Source organism: Nipponia nippon, unplaced genomic scaffold, assembly GCF_047370975.1.
Source record: "Nipponia nippon isolate SJK-2023a ecotype South Korea unplaced genomic scaffold, ASM4737097v1 scaffold_4, whole genome shotgun sequence".
NCBI lineage: Eukaryota > Metazoa > Chordata > Aves > Pelecaniformes > Threskiornithidae > Nipponia > Nipponia nippon.
In genome coordinates, this window is record NW_028262358.1 from 55,930,074 (window position 1) to 55,954,328 (window position 24,255).

At 37.3% G+C, this 24,255-nt stretch overlaps 1 protein-coding gene across 6 annotated transcripts in view; it reads left to right on the forward strand.

The window, feature by feature from the left end:
- Window positions 1-24,255, forward strand: part of CCDC170 (coiled-coil domain containing 170) — a 44,042-nt gene that overhangs the window by 14,049 nt on the left and 5,738 nt on the right. For 4 of the 6 annotated variants that reach the window (XM_087776911.1, XM_087776916.1, XM_087776909.1 and 1 more), the window contains 7 exons: window positions 1,771-1,915; window positions 4,295-4,480; window positions 11,650-11,997; window positions 18,527-18,727; window positions 20,473-20,646; window positions 21,866-22,108; window positions 22,996-23,232. In XM_087776911.1, coding sequence (XP_087633037.1) covers window positions 1,771-1,915; window positions 4,295-4,480; window positions 11,650-11,997; window positions 18,527-18,727; window positions 20,473-20,646; window positions 21,866-22,108; window positions 22,996-23,232 — 1,534 coding nt within the window. The remainder of the gene's footprint in view (window positions 1-1,770; window positions 1,916-4,294; window positions 4,481-11,649; window positions 11,998-18,526; window positions 18,728-20,472; window positions 20,647-21,865; window positions 22,109-22,995; window positions 23,233-24,255) is intronic. The other 2 variants (XM_087776910.1, XM_087776912.1) reach the window with 2 other exon arrangements.

A 24,255-nucleotide genomic window follows, 5' to 3' on the forward strand; every position in this document is an offset into this window, starting at 1 on the left:
CTATAGAGGAGAGGAAGGTGTCTGGAGGTGCAAGGCACTTGTTTCCTGAGGGCCAGTGCCTGCTGCAGAAGGCAGAGCTCTTTTGGCTCACCGTGTGTGCTGTGCAGTAGCACAAGGAACTGTCCTCGTCCTGTCCAGAGCAGTAATTAATGTTTTCCATTCCTCTCCATTATTCTTCCACTCTCTTCCACTTTGCAGCAGTGACAACAACTGTGCTGATCTCCCTCCTAAGCCAATATCTTAAGTTTTTTCATAGACCATATCTTTTGCTTAGTGATTTATAACTATTTAACGCACTGTGTTCGCACTCACTGTGTGTTTTCCTGTAAGAGTCTCATGCTGCTTTTTGATTATGGAGTGATGCTCTATTGCCTGTTTGATTGCCATCCTAGAGAAAAAGAAGTCAGAAATGGAAAAGAATGAGTCCAGAAATGGCTAGCATGCCTACCTTGAAAAGTGAGAATAGTGTTATGCTCTGATAAGCAAATCAGTTTCAATAAAATATTTGTTCTAGACAGCTGTTTGGTGATATCTTGTTTTATTCTAGTGTTCAAATCTTTGTGAAGAACTTGCTTTAGGAAGTATCTCGTTTCTCAACTGGCAGCTCAGTAGTTTTGTCTCTTGCACTGTATTTTTGCCACTAAGTACCTCTCTCATGGGTGTTATCTGAGAGGTACGGGAGTTGATATTTGCATGACACTAATGGTCATTTTGAGCTTTGTTTGGTTGGCTGGTTTTGTTAATCTGTTTCTTTGTAGTTTTTCAGGAGCAATGCTCAGTGTTGCAGCATTGTGAGCAAGATTTAGATCTATATGTTTGCTACCTATGCAGACTGTGGCAATGCTTGTTTGCTGGACTTGTCTTTGACCCTGGCAATGGGAGGGGTGTAACCACATTTATGCCAATGAGTTAAACTGACCAATCTGTTATTTGGCTATTGGTTCTTACAGAATATTTGCAAACCAATACCTGCTGTTAAGGCTGATAACATTTCATGTGGGATATGTATCCACATGATAGGCACCTTTTGAGAGTGACGAAATTGATGACAAAAAGGTGCCTTTTCTTCGTACTTTTGTGGTAGTCCCTTGATATTTTCTTTTTTAATGGATCCCTTTAGCCTGCATCTGGTCTGCACTTTTTTCCCCTCTTTGCCTCCATGTCCTGTGTTCGTGGGTAGTGTTATGTTGCAGAAGACTTTTATGTACAGCAAAGTAGCGTCTCCCACCTCCATTTGCTTCTGCTGGTAAACTTCCTTTTGCAGGTACTCTGGGTGTCCTACACTTCCATTGGTCTGGAGGGGCTTCTCTTTCCCTGGAATTTGTTGATCAGCACCATCAGCTTCATTAGAGAGAGAGGGGATGTGAAGTGCTTTTAGCATATTTTTACTATAATTTGATCACTCTCTTCCCCCTTACTTTTTCTAAGCTTTTGCTTGCAGCCTCCATTTCTAGTATCTTGAGGGCACTGTTTATTGATGTTACCTGGTTCTTGTCTTTTATTGAAATCTTGTGCTGAGAATGAGGTTGGGATCATAGAGGATTCTTTAAAGTGCTAATCAAAAGCAAAGATGAAGAAATGTTTACACATAAGGCAACAACAAAAGTTGTGTCTATTAAATAACAGATATAGAGAATTATACGTAACTTTAAAAATTCATTTTGTGGTATGCAGAAGCTAGCAATAATCTTTGGATAATGTCTTTTGCCTAGAATTCTGTTTCAGAGAACATTCATCCTGATATGTGTATTTTTTTTCCTGTCTGTTTAGTAAATATTTGAATGAGTGTGAAGAAAGCATGACTCAAGCTTCTAAAATCAGCAGAAAGTATGAAGAGCTCCTTACACAGCTTTCTGGATTCTTGGACACAGACATCAGAGAAAAAGAGAAACCACAGGAACATCTAATGTTGAAGGTGATTATGTGTAGGCAAGGGTTTCTGTATAGAGATTTAATAGAATATTTGGTTGTCAAAGAAGTAAAGCAAGTGATGAAGACAGGAATCTTTGTGTTAAATAATGATTGGCAGACAGTGCTCTCATTTATGATAGATTTATTTTCATCTTGGGTTGATTTTCAAAGGTGCTGAACACTAGTAGACCTCAGTGAACTCAGTCTGGTCTTATCTGCATAGGTATTTTATCAACCTGTAGTTCCTAAGTACAACCCTGATTAGATACTTGGTTGAAAGCTTTCCTGAAAACATTAACACTGGGAATCACTAGGTGACATGTAAACTGTACACTAGATCTTAACACTTACCTTGAGCCAACATACCATTAAGTCGAAACATCTGAAAGGACATACCCTAAAACAACCTTAACTATGCTCTGTAACAAAATGCTGTAAATCACTGTGTGGTGTTTCTGAAACCTAATCATAAAACTTTATTATTTCTCTTCAGAATATTTCTGAAGTTCCAAAATGTAGGCTTCCATTTAGGAAAGGAAAATTGTTCGTAGACTCTTTTAACCTTTATTGTTGCTGCTGAAGGGCAATTTATAGAATCATAGAATCATAAAGGTTGGAAAGGACCTCTAAGATCATCGAGTCCAACTGTTAACCTAACTGCCTGGTGCACCTCTAAACCATGTCCCTAAGCACCACATCCACACATTTTTTGAATACTTCCAGGGACTGTGATTGTACCACTTCCCTGGGCAGTCTGTTCCAATGCCTAACCACTCTCTCTGTGAAGAAATTTTTCCTAATATCTAACCTAAATCTCCCCTGGCACAACTTGAGGCCATTTCCTCTCATCCTATGGCTTGCTACTTGGGAGAAGAGACCAACCCCCACCTCGCTACAACCTCCTTTCAGGTAGCTGTAGAGAGCGATAAGGTCTCCCCTGAGCCTTCTCTTCTCCAAACTAAACAACCCCAGTTCCCTCAGCTGCTCCTCATAAGACTTGTGCTCTAGACCCTTCACCAGCTTCGCTGCCCTTCTTTGGACACGCTCCAGCACCTCGATGTCCTTCTTGGAGTGAGGGGCCCAAAACTGAAGACGGTACTCGAGGTGCAGCCTCACCAGTGCCGAGTACAGGAGCACTATCACCTCCTTGGTTCTGCTGGCCACACTATTTCTGATACAAAATTTATCCTAATTTTATTTATCCTAATTTTATGCATTTTTCTCATGTTCTGTCTAGCTATTTTGGGAAATTTTGTTTCATTATATTCATGCTGTTATAAGAGTTCTGGCTATAAGGAATACTTAATAAATTAAGATTATCTAGGTATGTATCACAGTGATTTCTTACGGTCCTTGCCCTCATAATACTGCAAGCACATTGAAGTTGTAATAAATACTCTAACAAAACTTGGCTAGTTGTCATTACAGGCCAAGATATTTGTATTAACCTGTAACTCTTACATGCTTTAAGTTAAGGAAATAACTGGAGTTTAAAAAAAAAGTATATGTTGATGTCTCATTTTAACAATGTAGTAATAAATCTAGTTGGGAAATCTAATTTGTGCTGAAAACTGTGTGCATTAAGAAAACTTAGCAACTCATTTTTCTGTTTAGTGTCATGGCATGTCTATTTAGCTTCTTTTCCACATTGTGGTTTTAATGAAGACAGAATTGATCTGGCTTAACTTTAATAAATGTCTTGCCAGTAGGAATCAAGGTACGTTTTTTTTACCTTTTGCACTCTCTGAAGTGCCCACACTCATCTATTCCACTTCTTGGAAATAGCGTAACATACCAAAACAGCCCTAGAATCCTCCTGGAAATGACTCCTTTTTCCAAGGTGTCGGCTGCTCAGAACAGCAGCCCACCAGGTATTTGGCCCTACCCTTGAATATGCTTATGAAATAGCTGTTACTAACTCAAATCTCCCCATGCCTAAACAGTTTCAAGTGTAAAATGCAGCTTTCAGTTTCCTGTTCCAAATGAGACAGATAAATCTCAACAAGCCAAACTAAAATGGTCTGCTTTTTGCATGAAGTTAGTTATGTGATCTGTTTTCATTTTCTGACCTGCTTCATATCAAGTGCAGATACGCAGCGACAGTAGCTCTCCACCTGTTTAATAGATCATGGAGATTGTGTGGGAGTAAATCTGAACCACATTACACTAAAGTGTGGGTTTCTGGTGGGAATATGATTCTCATCTTAATTGTCTTTCTACTCTTTTCAGAAAGGAACAGTAGAGTGCAATTATAAATCTGACCTAGGGGTCACCAGAAACACCATGTCTTTATTGGGATGATTAGGAGCAGGTGTACTGGGATGAATAAATGTCATTGTTAAGTGTTTTAAAAAAGTTACTAATATTTCAATTATTTCTCTAGGTCTCTGAAATATGTAAAGAAAATCTGTCACTAAAAGACCAGGTTGCTACTCTTCAAGAAGCTATCAATGTCCATGAGATGGAGTCCAAAGCTAGTAGAGAAACTATAACGAGGCTTGTTTCAGAAGTGACCAAGGAGCAGAAAAAGGCAGCAGGATACTATCAAGACGTGGAAAAACTTAGTAAGGTACCTAATTGCATGATGTATATGTTTGTCTAGGTTTCAAATGTTTTCTTGAAATTTCAAATTAATTTTCAGTAGGAGTTGTATGAGAAAAAATGCTTTTGAAAGACTTCCAGTGATGAGGTTCTTTCCTAAAAAGGACATTTTTCTAAGGTTATTCTCAACTTTTTGATATCTTGAGAATAAATGGACATTAAACAATAATATTGTGTAAAATAGGTCTGATTTAGATTTGATGTCTTCTGATGATGCTTGCAAATTTATATTTTTGCATCCCTCATATTGTTGTAGCCTTTACTGTGCTTGCACAAACAGGTAAGTAAACAGATGTTTTTTAAAGCAGTGTAAACAGATAGAGTTAATGAGTATATCTGAGGCACAAGCATGGAATAATGAAAAAATACTCTTTTAAATAATATTTATGTGATATTGCAAGTTTTCTGAGGGTTCTTCTACTCAGTTTCTTTAAAAATTCTAATGAGAAATTGAAAAGAATTGATAGGACACTATTTTGTTCTTTCTCTTAAGGAACTGGAAGTAAAGTGTCTTGGCTTCCAGACACCCTAGATTATCTTGTTTCACTGTGTTATAAACTTGTATTTCATAACTGTAAATATTCAGGTGACTCATACCCAAAAAGTCGTAGGCAGTAGGATGCCTCTTGCAGGAAAGCACTGTTTTTCTGTGGGGAACCCATAGAGGAAATCTGTGCAGCAGGAATGATGCTGAAATGAGAAATGTAAGTGAAGCTGTAAGTCAAGTATTCACCAAATTCACCCAGGTATGATTTGGAAAGGAAAAAGGTATGATTTGAGGATTTACTTGCTCCAGGAGAAGTCAGTATTAAGCATTTTTATACATTGCAAAGGATGGACAAACAAAGTGAGCTTCTGTACCAGTTTTCCTTATTACTTTGTACTTTGAGGGATAACTGTGGAAACAGAGCAGTTTACTAAAACCATAATGCAAATTTCCCGCAGGGACTGGAGCAGTGTGGTTAAAGCTGATGGCCAGAACTTAAGAAAAAATGAAACTTAGACTGCCAAATATGTAGCTGAGCTGTGTGTGACTGAGTTTGTAGAAATTTTTAACATAAAGGCAACCTTGTACAAGTAAATTTTCAAATATAGTATAACATTCCCCCCCCCTCCCCCGTTATTACTTTTTTTCCTGAACAGACCACCACCGCCATACACTTTAAAGGATAAAGTGTTCTGATTTGGTTGTAGGCAAAATACTTAGGAGATGAGAAATAGCTGATGGCGTGCTCTGGAGAAGAAAGAATTTGTTGAAGGGAAGATAAATGTTAAGTACCACAAGGGTCATAAATTTTACTTACTGCTGAAAATACTTCTTACCAAGCTGTGTAAAATTTTCTAAGACTCAAATGGGTCTGAGAGAGAACCTGAACCAAAAACTTCAACAGGTCCTTTTTTGAGAACATTTTGTTCTCATACTTCACTTCAAACACAGGGGTATGTGTAAGGGCAGAGTGTAGGTTGCTCCCTAGGCAAGGCACAATCAGCAAATGTTTTAAACCAAGATGAGGGCTTCATTTGTGACTTGTTTTGCAAGTTTGCTCTGACTGCCAAAACATTTCCAAACTTGAACTAGCTGTATGCAAAATATTTTCCTATCGTTATTGTGCATATGCCAAATACATGATTTATTTAACCCATTTTACAGAAAGGTCTTGCTAAATTATTAGCATTGCCTTTCAAATGAAGTGTGTGCCATCAGAGCTTATCTAGAGGCTGCAGATTTCTCCAGTGCTGTTTCAGTTTAGCTACTTAAATTTGCAGATACTGAGTAAATCTGTTGAGAAGGTTTTGTGTTCACAAAGGCGTATTAAGAAATTCAGTATTAAAAAAAAAAAAGTAAAAAACTAAAGATGCTTTAAATCCACATATTTAAAGGAGGGTGTATGGCATACCCTGTTCCCCTGATGGGTGTCTTATTAGGTTACAGGAAGGGCATCAGTGGTATAAAGTTGGTTTGACTTTGTCATATACTTGCTGCGCAGTTTAAATAAGCACATGAACAGAGTTTCACATGTTGTGACCTGTTTCCCCGTGAAGGCGAAAAGCAGAAATCTATACTGTTTCTGTGCCAGAAGACGTGCACACACACGGCGGAGTGTTCCTCAACTGTTTTCTAAGCTTTAATTAATGGAATTGCCTGTGCAGAGTTTACCCAGCACAGACTGAGTACAAGTGACTCTTGGCTGCGTTTGCCTGAAGCTCCCAGGGCCAAACATATTGGCCATCTTCTGTATTACAGATTGAGATGGTGGCCCATTTCCCTCAGTTTTCTCTCAAAATTCTTCCTAATTGTATAGAGGCCATCAGACTGTTCTGTCAGCCTTCTCCAGCAAGCCTCAGCCATGGCACTGTTCCCTGCCACCTCTGAATCATTGCCAGTTTTTCTTGCTAGGTAGTTCTTCACTCCTGCTCCTTAGGATTTCTCTGAACTCCCTCTCTTGACCAGGTACCTTTCTTTATGTCCCAGGAGGAGGCAGTTACCTAATGATCAGTTAAACAGATTGTACGTTCTGAAATTCTCGATGAAGAAAATGAAAGCCAGGCTGGTTACGTTCAAACAATATTTTATCAGGCTGTAAGGTTAGTACATGAGAGCAATTCAGAATGTTCTTTAGTATATTTGATACTTGAGTATTTGTTGCAGTTAGCTGGTTTTCAGTTGAGCAGCATTAGCAAGTGAATGATAATTTTATCTGTTCCCCTCTTAGCCTCACTGCATCACAATATCCAACAGCAAACAACAGAAACTAATCTAATCTCGAAACTAATATAAGTAACAGTAGCAAGCCATCAACCTGTTTTTGTTGTGATGTATTGCTTTTCTTTTAGAATTCTGAACTTCTCACATTTCTGACTAAATATTGCAAGAGCTTGCTTTTGGAATTCTGTAAATATTGTGCGTACCTTTATTCTGGCAGTGCTGGATATCAAATTTGCATTTGATGGAAAACAACTTTTAAATGCTGCCCAGATTTCTAGACTGAGAATCAGAATACCTGTTCTTTCTTTCTGTATGCCCAGACAGTGATTATTGGTTATGGTAATCATAATTACAGAATTATGACATTCTTTGGTCTTTATAAAATATCTGATTTATTCTAACCAAGTTTCTTTCTAGTATTTAATAAATTCCAATACAGCATTTGTTTAAGGTATAGAAGAAGATGCATATATTCTTCTTCCAGATGAATTTGCCTTTCATACTGCATTGCCATTGGTGAACCACAAGAACTAGTAAACTGGCTTGTTCTGTTTCACATCTTTGCTGGAGATTCAACCTGGAACTATTTGTGTTTCTCTCTGAAGTGTTAATTGAAACGTCTGTTTTGCAAAGATGTGCACCATCCAATGTCTTTAAAGAACATATTTGAAATATAATCAAGCAATTTTAATTAATACAAATATATCTGCATGAACTAGTGATGCAAAATTAACCATGAAAATGCTCTTCAGTATGCAATACTGACTTGTATTAAATTATGTTATTAATTAATAAAATTTATCTAAGTAGCATCTAATCAGTATAAATTTATCCAAATCAATTGATTGTATGAAAACATAATTAATTAAAATATAAACTTATTCTTTAAGGAAATTGAGTAAACTTGAGAAACATGCCTACATTTGGAATACACCCAAACACTTTGATTGTAGGAGACGCAGCCAAATGATTTTAGGTTTTTCTTCTCCCAATAGATAAATGAAGTAATGAGTTTCTCAGTTAGAACCTGGATTTTTTTTGTTTATAAGATCTAATTAAGAAAATACATATTAGGGACAGGTTTCAGCAGGCATTGCAAATATTTCCAGGTTGAATCATCAGAGAAGACAGGAGATAAAAGCAAGATAGTTTAGAGTCCTTGTGGTATAGCAGTGGTAACTGGAGATGCGACTGGTGCAAGAATTCATCTGGAAGATACCTGCATTCCCTTTCATACCTTATTATTTCTGTTAATGTGTGTTTTTGGTTTTTTTTTTTTTAATATGTACGTGTAATTGACTTAGTATGTTGAAACCCCGATGCTGATTGAGGTGCTAGTATTAATAATGATGATATAAGTTCAAATATCCTTCTCTGGTCTAAAAACCTTCTCAAATTATTTAGTGTAAATACTCTGCTTTTCAAAATAGATGAAAGCCCAAAAGTCCAAAGTTTCCTCTGGAAGGGTAACAAGGGCATTGGTTAACACATGGCTGCTCCAAGAAATAAAACGGAGGAGATGGACTTGTGGTTGTGGCAGGGGTTGTAGAGCCATAGATGCTGGTGAAGGACGGCAATTATATAGAAATTTGCTACGTCAGGCCAAATAACTGTTGTCTAAGCTGTGAGAGGGGCCAGTAGCTTATGTGTGGGACATTAGCCATAAATGTTGAGGAGCCAAAGAGAAAACATGAGCTGTTGCAGTTCCATCCTTTTAGTCTTTTGGGGTGGAAATTGTTTTATCCACCTGCAGTGATCACTTAGGCTCTTAGGGGTTTGCTTCTAGTTGGGATACCACCTTTACATGTCTCAGTCCCTAAACTTCTGGATACTGTTCAATGTTCAGGCTGACCTTACTGAAGCTAGTCACTGTAAATGCTCTCCATTCAAGAGAGGTTTCAAGGAGGATTGTTCAGAATCTTAATGTTTTGAGTTTTACAACTTTTCATTCTGTAAATTGCTAGGTTGGTTTTTTTTTTAATGTTTAGGCATCAACAGGCTTGCAGTTCCTTATTTTATACCTGGATCTTTTGATTCAACTGTGTTTGTTTGCAGATGTTCACAATTTGAAACAAGATTGTAATTAGGTATGCTCCCTGGTACTGGCAAACTACTTTTGCACTGCCTTTCTGAAAGGAAAAATACACACTGCTGAAAACTGTAATTGAAAGAAACCACTCTTTATTCTTTGCTATAATTACCATAATGTAATTCTGAGCACAGGTGGGAATTTTCTATTAATAGGACATGCTTGGAGTAAAAAAGAGAAAATGGCAAGGAATCATGCCAACATTTGTTTCCAAGAGAGCTCTACAATTACTTTAGAAAGGGGTAGTAACAAATAATTTCCTAAATGACAGGGTTTGTTTTGGTTTGTTTTCATTTATGTGTTTGCATGTTTGGCTTTTTGAAGCTATTTAAAAATTTTAGTATTTTTAGTATCATATGTTTATATTTTATTTCCAAGGGTCCCTCCCAAACTCCCGTTTTGTCCATCCTCACTGCTGACCTACATAAATACTCCCCAATGTACTGCCTGATTGGCATATATTCCATTAATACAAATGACTTACTATGCTACGCAGCAAGCACACGTAGACCCTGAGAGACTCCCGAGTGGTCACCATATTCACAGCTGCTCCAGGAACAATTCTTTAACTCCAATGTACACAATCTTAGTTCATAGCAATTCACTTACTGAGCCTCTACTGAACAAGTGAAACTTCCAGAGAAATTCAATCACTCTCTATAAATATGCTATTCTCTGGCATAATTTTGTGTTTTGTGTGAAGTAATATCCTTTCCCATTTGTTCCTGTCAATTAGATAATACCCTGAGAAATGAAGACTCAGTCTTTGCTATACTTTTCATTAGTTTCACTGCAAATTTTATTCTTGTATATGAATGTGTAAGCACTCTTAATGTTGGTATTGTGGGGAAAGGAAAGAGGTTCACAAGATGACTGAATGAGAGATATGATTTTTTCTTTATATTTAGGTGGGTTATTTTTCTTTTATTTTTCTGTCATCATTTGCTTTTGCATCATGGGTCAGGATACACAGTTCCGTCTGTCTGCTCTGCCCTGTTGGGTCAATATTTTATATACAACTGATATAGATATATATGTACTGGCTATTTTTTCTTCTTACCAAACTGAGTCTTGATTCATCAGAAAATAAAGGAAAAATAACTTTTAAAAGCTCTGGGCTTAGAAGGAAAGGATCATAGGTGTCAGGGGCTGAATGGGAACCATGGCAAAATGCCAAAGATCTGAGGATGTCCCTCAGCAGTAAATCATAAGGGCTATTCACCAGGTAGCCTTATCTTACAGTACCCTGTCTCCCTACCGAAGACAACATTGTCTTTGAGTGTATAACATCTCAAATGCAAGGGACTGACTACTTAAAAAAAAAAAAAAAGGTTACAAGGGTACTAGATAGAACTGCCATCCCATTAGTCCTTCCTTGGTCACGCTTCTGCACACTGACAGCCCAGCTGAGCAGCAGATGGGGCAGTTGTAGGCTCTGTGGACGGGACACAAAGCTCTTCACTGACTTTCTTCTATTCCTCAAGCAAATTTGACCTTATGGTAATACAGATTTTGTTTTCCTCAGAAGACGACATAGTTCAAAATAATTCCCTTTTTGAAATTTTTTCTGAGTGTTTCACAATCTAAAGGTTTTCTTCTTTGAGGTGAAATTGGTATTTGAGCATTTGCACCTTCTTTTATGCTGTCTTAATGTCATCATCTTTGTTTGGCCCCTCACTCCCCATTTCTGTGTATAAATAATCTAAGGAATTTTTGTCATATTCAGGTAAGCTGATCTGAGAGATCACCTCTAATTTTGTTCTTAACACTATATTCAAAGAGTTTGTGTGTATTCTTTTGGTCAGCCCTGAATTGGTCAGGCAGTTGGACAAGATGATCATTGTAGATCCCTTCCAACTGAAATATTCTATTCTATTCTATTCTATTCTATTCTATTCTATTCTATTCTATTCTATTCTATTCTATTCTATTCTATTCTATTCTATTCTATGCTTTCCCCTCTGAGGTTTAGTATTTTGGCTTTATTTGTGTTACATCTTGTTCACCATTTGTTTTCTAAGTCATATTATCTGAATGAAAAAATAAGATAGCAATAGTTTTACAATAAAAAATTGCTTTTTGTTTACCTGCAAATTTTATTCATGTATTACATCTAGCAGGCCACTGCAAGAGGTTAGTCTATAGTGTGATTACAGCAGGCTTTGGGCTTTCATCAATTTCAGTTCTCCTATGAAGCCCTGATGTTGAGCCCATGTGAGCAGTATGGGTCCTAATTTCTCTATCTGCAGTATCTGCTTCTGAGTTATTCCCTGCTTTGTGTGTGCAGGGGAGGGGTTATAACAAATTTTAAAAGCCTGGTTTAATCTTTCATATATTTTAGGATCTTGACAGCGCTATAATAGGGAGACAGAGTTTGGAGATGGAGATCAGAAACCTCCAAGATAAAATGACTGCTAACCAGAAAGCTTTGGATGCCTCAAAGTGGGAACTGCACAATCTGAAGAAATCTTCCAGTGAGCTGGATGGAAGCTTGAAGAGCAGCAGAGAAGAGGCCAGGACTGCTCAGAGCTCTTTAGTGGCTTTTAAAGAACAAATTGCTACCCTGCTCAGTGGTGGATCTTCAGTAGTTCAACCTTCCGAGAAGGCTATTTTGGAGAGGATCCAAGAAATAAATTGCAAAGAAGAGAGTAAAGAAATAGTAAGTCAGCAACAACTGCACTCGCCCAATGTGTGTATTTATTCTCTTTGGATCCTTTTTCATTTTATTCATCTGTTAGAATGTTGTTTCCTTCTGCTTAGGTTTTGAAATTACAGAAACTTTCAATTTTGCTGTCTATTGATTTGAGATAATAGGTGAAAAGCATCTGTGTTTTATTAAATAGGAAGAGGTCAGAAATGAAATTAATAATAGGTGCTGTTAACAAGACAAGACATGGAATGGTCTTTCAGTTAAGACATTGAAATTTGGTTTCAGTACCACTTAGCAGACATCGAAAGTGGCTGTGTGGTCCCTATGATTTAGTGGAACATGTGAACAAGTATGGATTTGCTGCTACAATAGTGACCCCAAGGACTGACCTGTTTCTCAAAGCAGACATAATTGATGAGTTGCCTCAGGCAACTTCTTTCGCTCCAATCCTCAAAACCTGCACCTAAAAAGAAAAAAGTATTTTTACACTTACAGTTAAACATTGTTGAAACTGTAACTGTTGACCATCCAGGAGAAAGGCAATAGGAAGACATCTGGGTTTTCTAATGCTCTGGCTCAAGGGGTTTTGGCTGGTCGTGTTTGCAAAGGTGTGTTTGCATGTACAGGTAGAAAAGGGACAGCTCAGGAGGAAGGCGAGCCAGAATACCGTCTGACCAATGTCAGTATCCCAACACTGTACTGATGTTTCTCACTTGCTTACACGGGCATATATTAATTTTGTCAGCGAGGACTATTATTTAATTAAAGTTACACACTAAATCAAAGGCTGTTTTCACTGAGCCACTGAAAAACAACTTTTGTGTCCTTGCCAGATTTTAAGATTCTAGCGTCTCCTGCTGATGTGATAGTTTTTTATGTTAGCAAATGATTTTGTATTCTGTCCAAGACTGGCAGTAGCTCCTGAAAATATCCCTGTGCATTTTGATGAAATATTTTGTTAAAAAATACAAAACAGCTCCCCTATACCTTAGTTTGAGAGTCAGTATGCTAAATTTCAATGAAAATAAGCTTTGTGAAAATTATTAACATTTGAAAGTGATCCACTGAGGTGGAAGTGTGGCAGCAACTTTTTAACAGAGCAGCTCTTTACAGTTTTGCTATATGTCATGGAATGTTGTTTCCATAAGCAAAATGCTTTCAAATTGAAATCTAATGAGAATTTTATGTGCATGTGTGTGTGGTGTTCTGGTATACAGACCACTCCGTTGAGATGTTGATTATTTTGAGAACTGCTGAGAAAGGGAAATTTAAGTTGCCTGGTAGCTATTGAGTTAAAACGTTTTGCTCCTGGGAATGCTTTCAGGTGACCTGCTGCTTTTGTAAGATTCAGTTGTGGCTAAGTCCATTTGCGTACTGCATTGAGCAGCTGTTAAGTCTCTTGATGGATATACTACAGTACATGCATAGTGCGTGCTACTTATTTCAGTTCTTGTTGCTCCTGATTTCATTCCTTAATATTAGCTTTACATGTTGGGTTGCCCACTTGATCATCCTGCAGTCTGGTAGTACTGGCCAGGATTCAAACTCAGTCTTTATTTTGTTGCAGATACAAACTTTTCCAGCTGCTTGAAAGGAATATGGCTGGTTCTCCAAGTAACAGCATTGCTTGGAGAAGTCATGTTCTGTTACAGAGAACTACTGTAAAATACACAACAATCAACTATTCTTTGTCTAAACAGCTGTGATTATTTTAGAGGTAAAGAAACTGATGTTCAGCAAAACATGTAGTTTTCCATAACAGCGTTTAATTTATTTGGGTGCTATGCTCCAACCTCTCTCTCTCTTCCCCTGTCTCTGTCTCTCTCTCTCCCCCAGAAAGACCTGTTGACTTTTGCAATGGAAAATAACTCCCCTTTTTTTTTTCCTGGGTCTGAGGATGGAGACAGATTTGTTTTTCAGTATTATTGCTATCAAAATTAAATATATGTGCTAAAAGGAAGCCTTTGTTACTAAGACAGAGCAGGTATCAGCTCCAATCTGCTGCTGCCTAAATCTGTGCTTTGGAACTACGATGCTGGTTTTACAGTCGCCAGCTTTTGTTGGTTTATTTTTATATAGTAGAGGAGCTATGTCAGGTATGTCTAGCGTGGCATTCTGCCTCTGCTAGCAAATATAGCAATTGCCTGCTATACTTCTAGGAATACTCCCCCAAAATGTTAGTCATTTCTAAAAAAAAATTTTGGCTTAGTTTCCTGAACTATAAATATAAGCTTTAATTTTAATATTTAATTTGGTCATTGATAAAAGTTTTGTGGATCATTGTAATCGCTAAGTATGTTAAGTGATGAAGCTTTAATGTTTTACTGCTATGACTCATCTTGAAAAATTTATTTGCGTTTCCCCAAAGTGAACTATGTTAATAAAGCAGTGCCGACATCTATTGTCAGAAGAGTTTTTACATTAAGATTAGGGGCTTTGAAATAACTAAGCTAAAGTGCCAACATTATGCACCTACGAATCTGTTTCTAATAGAACATAGACTTTGTCATCAAAAGTTGTTTTACAGTGAACTGCTTTTCTTTCTGCAAATCAGAATTAAAAAAAGCCCATTTTCTAAGTTCCCATTTGTAAGCAACATACATGTTGGTATGTATGTGTCTATCAGGTTCCTATTGCATCTCTGAGTGAATTTCTTTCCAGGATTTGGATATAACATCAGCGTTAGGATATGTATGCTTTACTATCAGTCGATCAAGAAAAAGGTTGTCTTCAGATAGGATTTCTCGTAGACCTTTCAGTAAACTGAAGTAGAAGACCCACAAAAGTGAGTCATTAAACTTGGCAGGGTAAATCAGCCTGTACTGTTGCTGGTGCCCAAGCTAGCTTGTTTCAAAACAGCTCCGTTGTGGCTGCAGTCCAGCAGCAGTGCTAGGACAGCTAGGTATGAATGCAGCAGCCGAGTGCCTTGCTGCTGGAAATTGAAAATGTGCTAATGAATGCGCTAATGTATAAAAGAGGAGGATTACAATTAGGTCTTTTGTTTCCCTGAGTAAAGATTGTTTCTGTCAGGACATTGCTGCAAGCAATTTGCCTTTGCAAGCTAAATTAGGAAAACACAATGCAAGAATCTGGGAGAAAGAGGACCCTCCCTGCTTGAGTGTTTTGATGCCTTCTCTAAACAGCTTTTGGTTTTTCATTTTTAAATCATCACGGCAGCTCCTCTGGGAGTTTTGTGTATAGGATCGTATACACTAAATGAACTGGCAAAATGTTCATCTTTACATCCAAGCCTGGTCAGCTATGTCTGGCTTACCTCCTGTCAGACAGAGCTGTGAAAAGTTTAAATTTTAAAAGGCCTGTGAGAAAATTATTCTCTGCAACTGCTATAGTCAGATTTTCTGTGAAATCTGAAATGCTCTTGAAGATTATGTCTCCTAATTATGATCATTTTGGTATCTGAAGGGCATCTGAGTTAGTCATAGTCTATAGACTAGCCCTTAGCATTAACATTAGCAAAAATTGTAATTTAATTTGAAGAAAATCAGCATATACTTTGACAGTGTCCAGTGACAGGTATTCCATTGCAGGATTAAGAAACTGCTTTGAATTAGTGTCCTAATGATCTTTTCAGCAGTTATAGTAAGATGTGTATCATCTGAATGTGTTTGGACAGCTCTTGGGTGTTTTTATCATTTATTATTTGTAACATAGCAGAGAGGTTCACGGGCACCTGCAGTCCAAGGCAAGCAAATATTCTCAGTTCACACAGAGCTCAGCCCTGGTATGAGGTTTCTGGGTTCAGGTCCTTTATGTTTGACAAGTTTTGTTGCAGATCTGTTGCAGCAAATTAAATTCATATGGCCAAAACTGTTTCTCTTGACTACCTACCCATCTGACCTGAGATAGGAACAGCTGATCTGATTGTAGATTGTCTTAATTTTATCAGTTTTTGTCATTGCATATTGATATACAGACTCTTAAATGCCAAAATTGATTACATTCTACTGCTGCTCCCATTAAAATCTCCTGTTGTTCTCATTTCTTAATGATTTTTATGGTAAAGTCATAAGTGCATATTTAGTTTTAGGGATTCATCCACTTTACCCTTCCAAACAAAAGAATTGAGAGGAAAATAATTTGGGAAATTAAATTAAACATTGATAAAAGCAGAGTAATATACATACTGACTTAGGGCTGACCAAGAAAACCCCAACCAACTCTAATGTGAGAAATTATTAGGAAAAAAGTTGAGAAGAAAATGAAAATCATAACTATGCCACTGTATAAATTCATGGCTGGTGCATTCTGCGTAGCACACACAGTTATGATAATTTCATTCAAAAAAGGGCCTTCAAAAAGTACCGGTAAGGGCCATGAGAGTGTCTAGAGGCTTCCATGCAAGGAAAGACTCAGCAGACAAGAACTTTCCGGCTTGGGTTGGTGAGTGCAATGCAGTAAAAGAAAATACAAGTTGTAAGTACCATGATAAGAGATGTGGTAGCTCTAATGCTTTTCAGCTGGTAGGGATCTTAAAAAAAATTTGTACTAGGTGCACGTGTGTGTGTATATGGGTACATATAAAACAGTGGGTGTTTAACCAGAACAGTATAGCTTATTGATTGAAGATAATACTAAGAAGATGAGAATATTTAGTTGTTATGCAGGAAAAGAGGAAAAAAAATTGCCACTAAGATGTGAAGGACCTTGTCACATCATCCTACATGCTACTTTCTTTTGCACTCACCCTAAATCCACCATGTGCCTGTCTCTATGACTTTTGGGCTGTTGAGGGAAATGCCCTACCGACTGCATAGCTGTAGCCAGCTTTCTGTTCTGGTGTGCTGTGGGGCTGGGCCTGGTGCTTGCACATGCCCTCTTCTTAGCACAAGGAAAAATAAAAGCATAGCACAAGAGAAAAATAAAGTCAGGAATATTTTACTGAGGGTTATTAGTTGCAGCAGGGATGAACCCTGCTGTCCCCAAGGTAGGAGCTGCCCCTGGAAATGAGTATTTGCAACTTCTTGCAACACAAGAAATAAAATGTCTTTGAAATTATCTGGTAGCCACATTAAAACAAAAAGCAGGAAGTGTTTTATTGCAGGCTGGCTGAGCAAGCTGCACAAGTCATTGGCATAGGAAATTGTGGAGGTCAGAACCAAAAATGCAGCCTTTGTAAGTCACTGGATACAGGCATGGGTGGGTAATAAGGATGCAACTCTATTACAGGAAATCCCTAAGTTGTTGATTGTCCCTAAGCCAAGGATGAAGATTACTCCAAGATGCTCTGGAAGATAAACTGACAGCTTGGTGGTTTTGTGGTCTCACCTTCTGTGGTATGATCCCTCACCTTCTTAGGTTTATGGACCTTTGAAGCTTGTAGAAGCCCCATGTGGCTGGGCTGCGCCCAGAGCTGCTCTGCAGCCTGATAAAGGGGCTCTGGGTTCTCCGGCAGCAGCCTATCTCTGTGGGCACAAGTTACTGAAAGCTTTTCTTTTTCCCTGCTGAGCGATACGTGATGCAGAAAAGCATAAAATGTGTCTGTGGGTTCTTGCAGTTTTATTATTCTTTAGTGTTTTCTACCACTGTATGAGCAGCAGTAATTTCTCAGCGTTTTTTAGGTGGGTTGGGTACAAATTATTGTTTGTATTTAATTGCAGTCTAAGTTGGAAACCTTTCTGTGCCATTAAAATTAATGGGAGTTTTGTGTGCTTATTGTTCATTTTATTAACAGGAGGCAAACAGATGCTTAAAATGAAGAGACTGCTTGGAGATGAGTGTCTGAACACTGAGTTACAAATGCAACACAATTAATTACATAACCGAATAATTATATGACAGTAAGAAGAGGAGACAGAGAAAGAGGGAAGCAAGCAACTTTTTAGATAGAACTTTTTTTCAGTATTTGGCAGTAGTGTAATCAGATGCTTTCAAGCATTTAATTTATAAGAAGTTTACAGCTTAAAATCCATAACATTATATGTAGGTGTTGCAAAGTTAACAGTGTAGAGCTACAAGTGTTTTCAGAATTGTTAGTCTAGTTTCTTGTTACGAGATTTTATCCTTTTAGCCTTGGGCTTTGTCTAGATGACAGATTTTTTTTTTTTTTTAATCAAAATCTTTTAGTTAAACACTCTTTAACAGTTAACAGTTGGGAAGCACTCCTCTGAGACTTAGCTATCCATATCTACGTTCTCACCTACATGCTGCATGTATTTTCTAAATCACTCTTCTGTTTTTTCCACTTGATAGACTAGTGATTTTATTGGCGTATTTTAAAGAATGTTAGTTGACTGCCAGGTATTGCTGGTTTGCTAACATCTTTGGAAAGTTTGCGTCTAAATTAGTTTGTATTAATTTTTTATAGATGGTAGCCCCTTTTTGTCAGTTGACTCATCTTAAATACAGTTTCTGTTGTTCACTTTTGGGTGTCTCACATGTCACCACTTCTGCCATTTTCTCCTGGTGGTTACAGCAGATTTTTCTCTTTCTGTCTTTTAAAATGTATGCATTTTAAAGATAGATATTTTAAGAATGCATCTTTCATATCTTTCTAACATTTCCACACCTGCCTAACCCCATATGTTTTGTTGGTTTGCTTGCTCCCTAGATGGTGTCCCAGCTTGAAACCCAAATAGCTAAATTGACTGAAACTTTGGAAAATCAGACCAGATTGTACCAAGAAGCTCTGGAGAGGAGCAGGAAAGCTGAAAAATGTTCTGAAACTTTCCAGGATCAACTGAAACACTTGGAAGAGGAATTACTGTCTGTGGATCTGATGCAAGATGGTTTGAAGCTTGAGAAACAAAAAGTAGTTGCATGCCTTATTTTCTTTTACATAAAAGTCACTAAAGACAGATACAGCTAACTGTATTGCATTGATCAGCTGGAGTATTACTCACATTACTGCAATTAATGTGAATTAGCAAAGTCAGGCATCATGTAGGGAGTAGTAATATCTTTCCTTTGACCAACAATTTTAGTTGGAAAAAGTAGCTAAGCTTTTGAGCTCAAAGTCCATTTAATGTGGAAAAAAAACCCCAACAGATTAAAAGAAGTCTCTGTAAATACATCAGAAGTCCTTCAAGGATTCTCTGATCTCAAGGCTTTCTCTGATCTCTCTGTCTTTCTCTAATATATCATCTGGTCTGCAGTCTCTCAAGATCTTGTAGTCTTTGATTCTTTTATATCCTTAGACCGTCAAGGCTACCAGGATTTTTTGAATGAACACACTGTTAGCCTATAACACTTCTGCATACTAGGAGTTTGAAAAATGACATAGTTCCTGGAAAGCTAAACCAGCCATCCAATACGGCTAAGAAAGACAAAGTTGTAGCATGTTACCAGGCTTTGAATTTGCAAAGAATCAACAATTGGTTACCGTCTGTTTTGCATTAGTCTATGATACAATAACTTCTATGAATGAAGCATCCACCACATTGGGAGCAAACCAGAAAATGGAGCTGTTCCTTCCCCTCTGCTTCCTCTGTGAAGAACGTGTGGCCCTAGTTTCTTAATTTCTCTCTAGACTTTGCTGCAATAGAGATTTTTGTTGTGATTTTTTTCTGTTAATGAACAACTTCAGTGCTTTCTTCTTCTGCTGCTGTTTTTAACTTTTTGACCCAGAAGCATCACAAAACAAAGAGATTCTTGCTATGTTTTTTTGTCTTGGGCTCAAGCAACAGTTATGAAACTGGTTTCTTGGGTTTTTTTCTTTGTTATTTCTTTGCAAAGATTATGACCTGCAACAGAAGTAGGAGAAAACAAAGGCAAACATAGTTCCTAGTGAGAAGGAGAGCTTTGGGTTAGGCAAGAGACACTAACTGAGACCAGGGAACTAATGCAATTTTTAAAGAGCTAGCAAGGCAGGACAAAAGAAGGAAAAACCAGATTAAATAACATTCGATATCTGTATGTGTTCACATTAGTAAACCAGATAGAGATGCAATTAAAATAATCTTTAAAGCAATTTATAAACTAATAACTGTTATCTCTAAAACTTCCTGTTCTAAAGAAGGGCAAAAGCCTGACCATGTTAACATTCCCGCGTCTCCTCAGACTACACTGGATCTCACCCATGGCATCCCTGGTACCAGTTTTATCTATTTTAGAGCTCACAGCAGTGGGCAATCACAGCATTTGCAATTAGTTGGGATGTAGTTGTCCTTTCTAACTTTTCCCTGCCAATGCATGGTCGTGTAAAGCAGCAGAGCCACAGACAGGAACTGGAGTCAGAAGCAGACACACATACCTAGTGCTTTTCTTACTGCAGAGGAGCAAAAAACAATCTGATTTTGCTAAGAAGGTAAATACAGTAGGTCCAGGGATTTATGAACAAAATAAATGTTGACTGAAAAAGGACAAATGGAGAATTTGCAATTGTGTCAGGAGCGTGTACTATAAACATACCCTTTCAGTATGTTATTTCTTGTGGATAGTGGACTTGGCTATGTATAGTTTGTTGCCGGTGTAGGGGCAATTGTTTTTAAATTGTAATTCAGGACTTTTAATGAAGTTTTATTATTCTTTTATCCACTTTTCCACATCTTATCTTAGTATCTGAAATTTCTGGAGCAACTTAATGAGAAGATGAAGCTGGATAGCCTAGCAGCAGAGGTTGGATTTGATATGAATATGGATGCGATTCTAGCCCGGGTAGAGCAGTTAGTGAAACTGGAAGGTGATGCAGTGATTGAAAACAAGACTATGGCATATAGCCTAAGAAGGAAGGTAGGCAAAAAAGACATCCTGTTACTGTTTGTTTCAAAGATAAACATTGTTATGGCTATATTTCTATAGTGGTTTGCTAGAGGCAGCAGATTGGAGCTTCATATATGTACAAGGAATTTCAAAGATGTCCATTACATAAAAAGATGATGGTAAATGTTTGCAAACTGTGCAAACAGACTGCATATTAAAACAACTAAAACTACCAGTCAGTTGAATACGTGCTTTTCACAACTTCTTAAATAAGTGTATAAAGTTATGCATGTTTATAAGTGTATATACGTCTACTTTTTAATACACATCTGTAATATACTTTGGTAAACATCTACTGTCGATATTTAAATCTAAAAAGATCTGCTGGGAAGGGGGGCATCTTACACAAACTTCTCTACAAACTAGTAGGACGTTGGCTGTACTTCACCAAGAATTTCAACATTTCCAACAAGAACTGTGCTCCTTTAGGAGCAAATCTGTTCAAATTTGATCAGACACCCCTCTGTCATCCTGTTATGACAGAGTGAAATCTTCTGGTTTTAGGCTTATCAGAATGGTTTAGAGCTTAGAATTAGGTCTGTTTAAGGATTAAAATAACACTCTATTTTTTCTGGAAGCAACTGCCTCTCTAGCAGGGAGTATAGTATGTTTGTTAATACTCCTCAGATGTTCCAAAGTAAAGCCTGGGAGCTCAGCTCAGGTAAACTGAAAACAGGTAGCTCCCTGAGCATCAAAATTACAAAACTAAGCTGCCGGACCTTGTATTGGAACAGTGCATTAAAGTTTTCTTATTGCTGTACGTTGATTCTCCTTCTTGCACACTAGCCTTAATTAACTGATTAAAGATGGAAATATCTTAAACTACCACCACTGCCTCCTTAATGAGTCTCTCTTACCTCTTGCATTTGACTAGCGTCTTGTACTTCAGACAATCTCAGATGTTATGAATGATGCACAAATATTTATGTTCAAATAGGGTGCAGTCTATATGTAAATTCATTCTAAAAGGTAGTGCACAAATTCAGGGATGGAGAAGCACAGTGAATTGGTAATATAAGAGGTATCAAGTTATTGTACATATGTTTACACTGCTTTGCAGAGTTTTCAAGAGAGGAATAGGAGTTCAGGTTAAATATGCAACATGGGGATTAAATCTGCAAAACAATCTGTGTAGTACCATTGTCTTTCACATATATTTTTTCAAATATCCTTGTGTTTGGAAAACTAGTTGAAGACTCAGAAGGAAAAACTTGAAAGCAAAGAGCTGCACATGAACCTTCTGCGGCAGAAAATAACCCAGCTGGAAGAAGAGAAGCAAGTAAGAACCACCTTAGCTGCGGAGAGGGATGAGGCCAATCTCACTATCAGAAAGTTACATAAGATGATAGAGAGGTTACAGAAGCAGCTTGATCTGGCAAGGGAAATGAATACTGATCTCAAAGCCAAGCTGTCTGAAACCAATGAACTTAAGGTGAGTTAAAAGGTTACATTTGTGCTTTTATCCATTTTTCTGTTCTAGTTGGATACAGCTGGAGTTCATTTACAATAAATGTGTACATGGAGAACTGCTCAAATCCATCTAGGTGGGGAAAGCAAATATAATATTACAGTGTTTTGGGTATTTTGCAACTTGTCTTGATATACTAAATAGCATCTGTAAAGCACGATGTAAATTTTCAGGCTAGTGTAAGAAAAATCCAATAAATGCATCCCTTTCTTTCCTGTTGATGTGGATGTAATCTTATATTTTCCCATACATTGTTCACAGACCATCTACTCTTATAGGTCTGGGGGGAAAAAAAGGGGGTTTTCCGCATAAACCAGGCAAGATGCTAAATTTTTATTGTTCCTGTGTTTTATTACATTGCAGCAGTAATAAATTACCCACTTTAACTCAGGTGAAAACAAGTAGTTTGCAGTCACAGATAGCTTGCCACCGCTGGAAGAAAGGAAGATTGTGAGTTTTTGTCTTGTGGCTGATGGAGTGAAATAACTAAGTAGGTGCATGTTCCAACTGAAGGATTTTTACCAGCAAAACATTTGGCAACTCTTTTTCATACTGTTTTTCCAGGGACTAGCAGAGAGCGAAATCTCACTGTGGGTTTTTGTCTGTCTGGTTACCTCTTTTCACAAAACCTGCAGAGAATTAACTGTCTTGGAAACAAAAATCTTTTTGTTAATTGAGTTGAAATTGGCCAGCCTCCTTTAATAACTTTTCAGTTCACCAGTACATGTGGTTTCATCAAGAACCCATAAGAAACCACATTAAAGTGCTTACTCATGATTACCCCTGATTATTATTTGTTTGTGTTAGATGAAAAAGTGTGACAAATTTAACATTACTTTATGTTATTGCAGATCAAAACTTTGGAGCAGAACAGAACAATAGAAGAACTCAATAAGTCTCAAGGCAAACTGGAAAGAATGAAAGAAAAGGCTGAGAAACAACTTACCTCTGTCAAATCAGAACTACTTTTAAAGGAGCGTAAAGCTACTGAAGATAAAGAAAAAAACAAAAATATGTTAGAAGCAGTTACCAGTGAGATGAAGGTGCTTAAAACAACCCTTGAAGAATTAGCAAAAAGAGAGAGACAGGTAGGTGTACAGGTATTTGACAAGTGCTGGCTGTCACTTAGAATGTAGAATGTGGTATAGGTGGACCAGCTATCCAGCTGTGCTGAAAACTTTTGTAAACATTATTAAACAAGGAAATTTTAGCTCACACTTGTGAGCCAGAGTGGCAGTTGTGATTCTGAGAGGCAAAGCTATTCTTCAAGCTATATATGCAACAGAATGAATAATAAATACAGGCATTTTCTTAGTTCACTGTAAAATATTATATCATCTTTTGGAGAAGTATAAAAATGCTTTAAAATCCTAGTATCTTTTTAAGGTATGTTTTTTCCATGTATCTTAGATATAAAACCTATGTGCATGTTACCATGTATAGGCTATAAATTCAAAGAAAGTTGGAAAAGATCAGAAAATTAAAAGAACACACAAAACAAATCAGACTTAATATTGAATGCAACTATTTTGGATTGATTTGTGACATATAACTTTGTTGAAATTTAGGTAAGAAAATTTTTGTGGTAACTCACTTTGGGGCGCGTATAAGGAGTTTGTGGGAAACACATTAGTAAATGTATTCCATTCTAATTTCAAAAAATTGTGAAGTATGTACGTAATTGCCCTGCATATTGTGTTTTGTAGCAACATTATAGATGGCATAATCGTTGAAAGCCAATGGGATACTTCCTTAAAGTAAAAAATGTGTAATTTTAAATTCCTTATTCCAACTGCTTAGAAATTTCTTAGTTTTTCCAGCTAAAAATGTTATGGTATGTGTTGGCTTTAGCAATGACTCTGGATTAAATTTAAGAATGCTGTTTCAAAAAATGAGTCTAGAAAAGTATTGTTTTGCTCACATGGAGAAAAAAACAACAACCTGGGGATCTTTCTTCCTGGAAAACTTTAGCACAGTTTTCTTTTATAACGAAGGTTAGAAATTTGGCAGGAAAATTTAATTTCTTCATTTGTCTCATGAGGAAAAGCATCCTGCACACAGAAGAAGGTATGAGTGATATTCAGGAAATTATTCTATGGAGTCATACATTG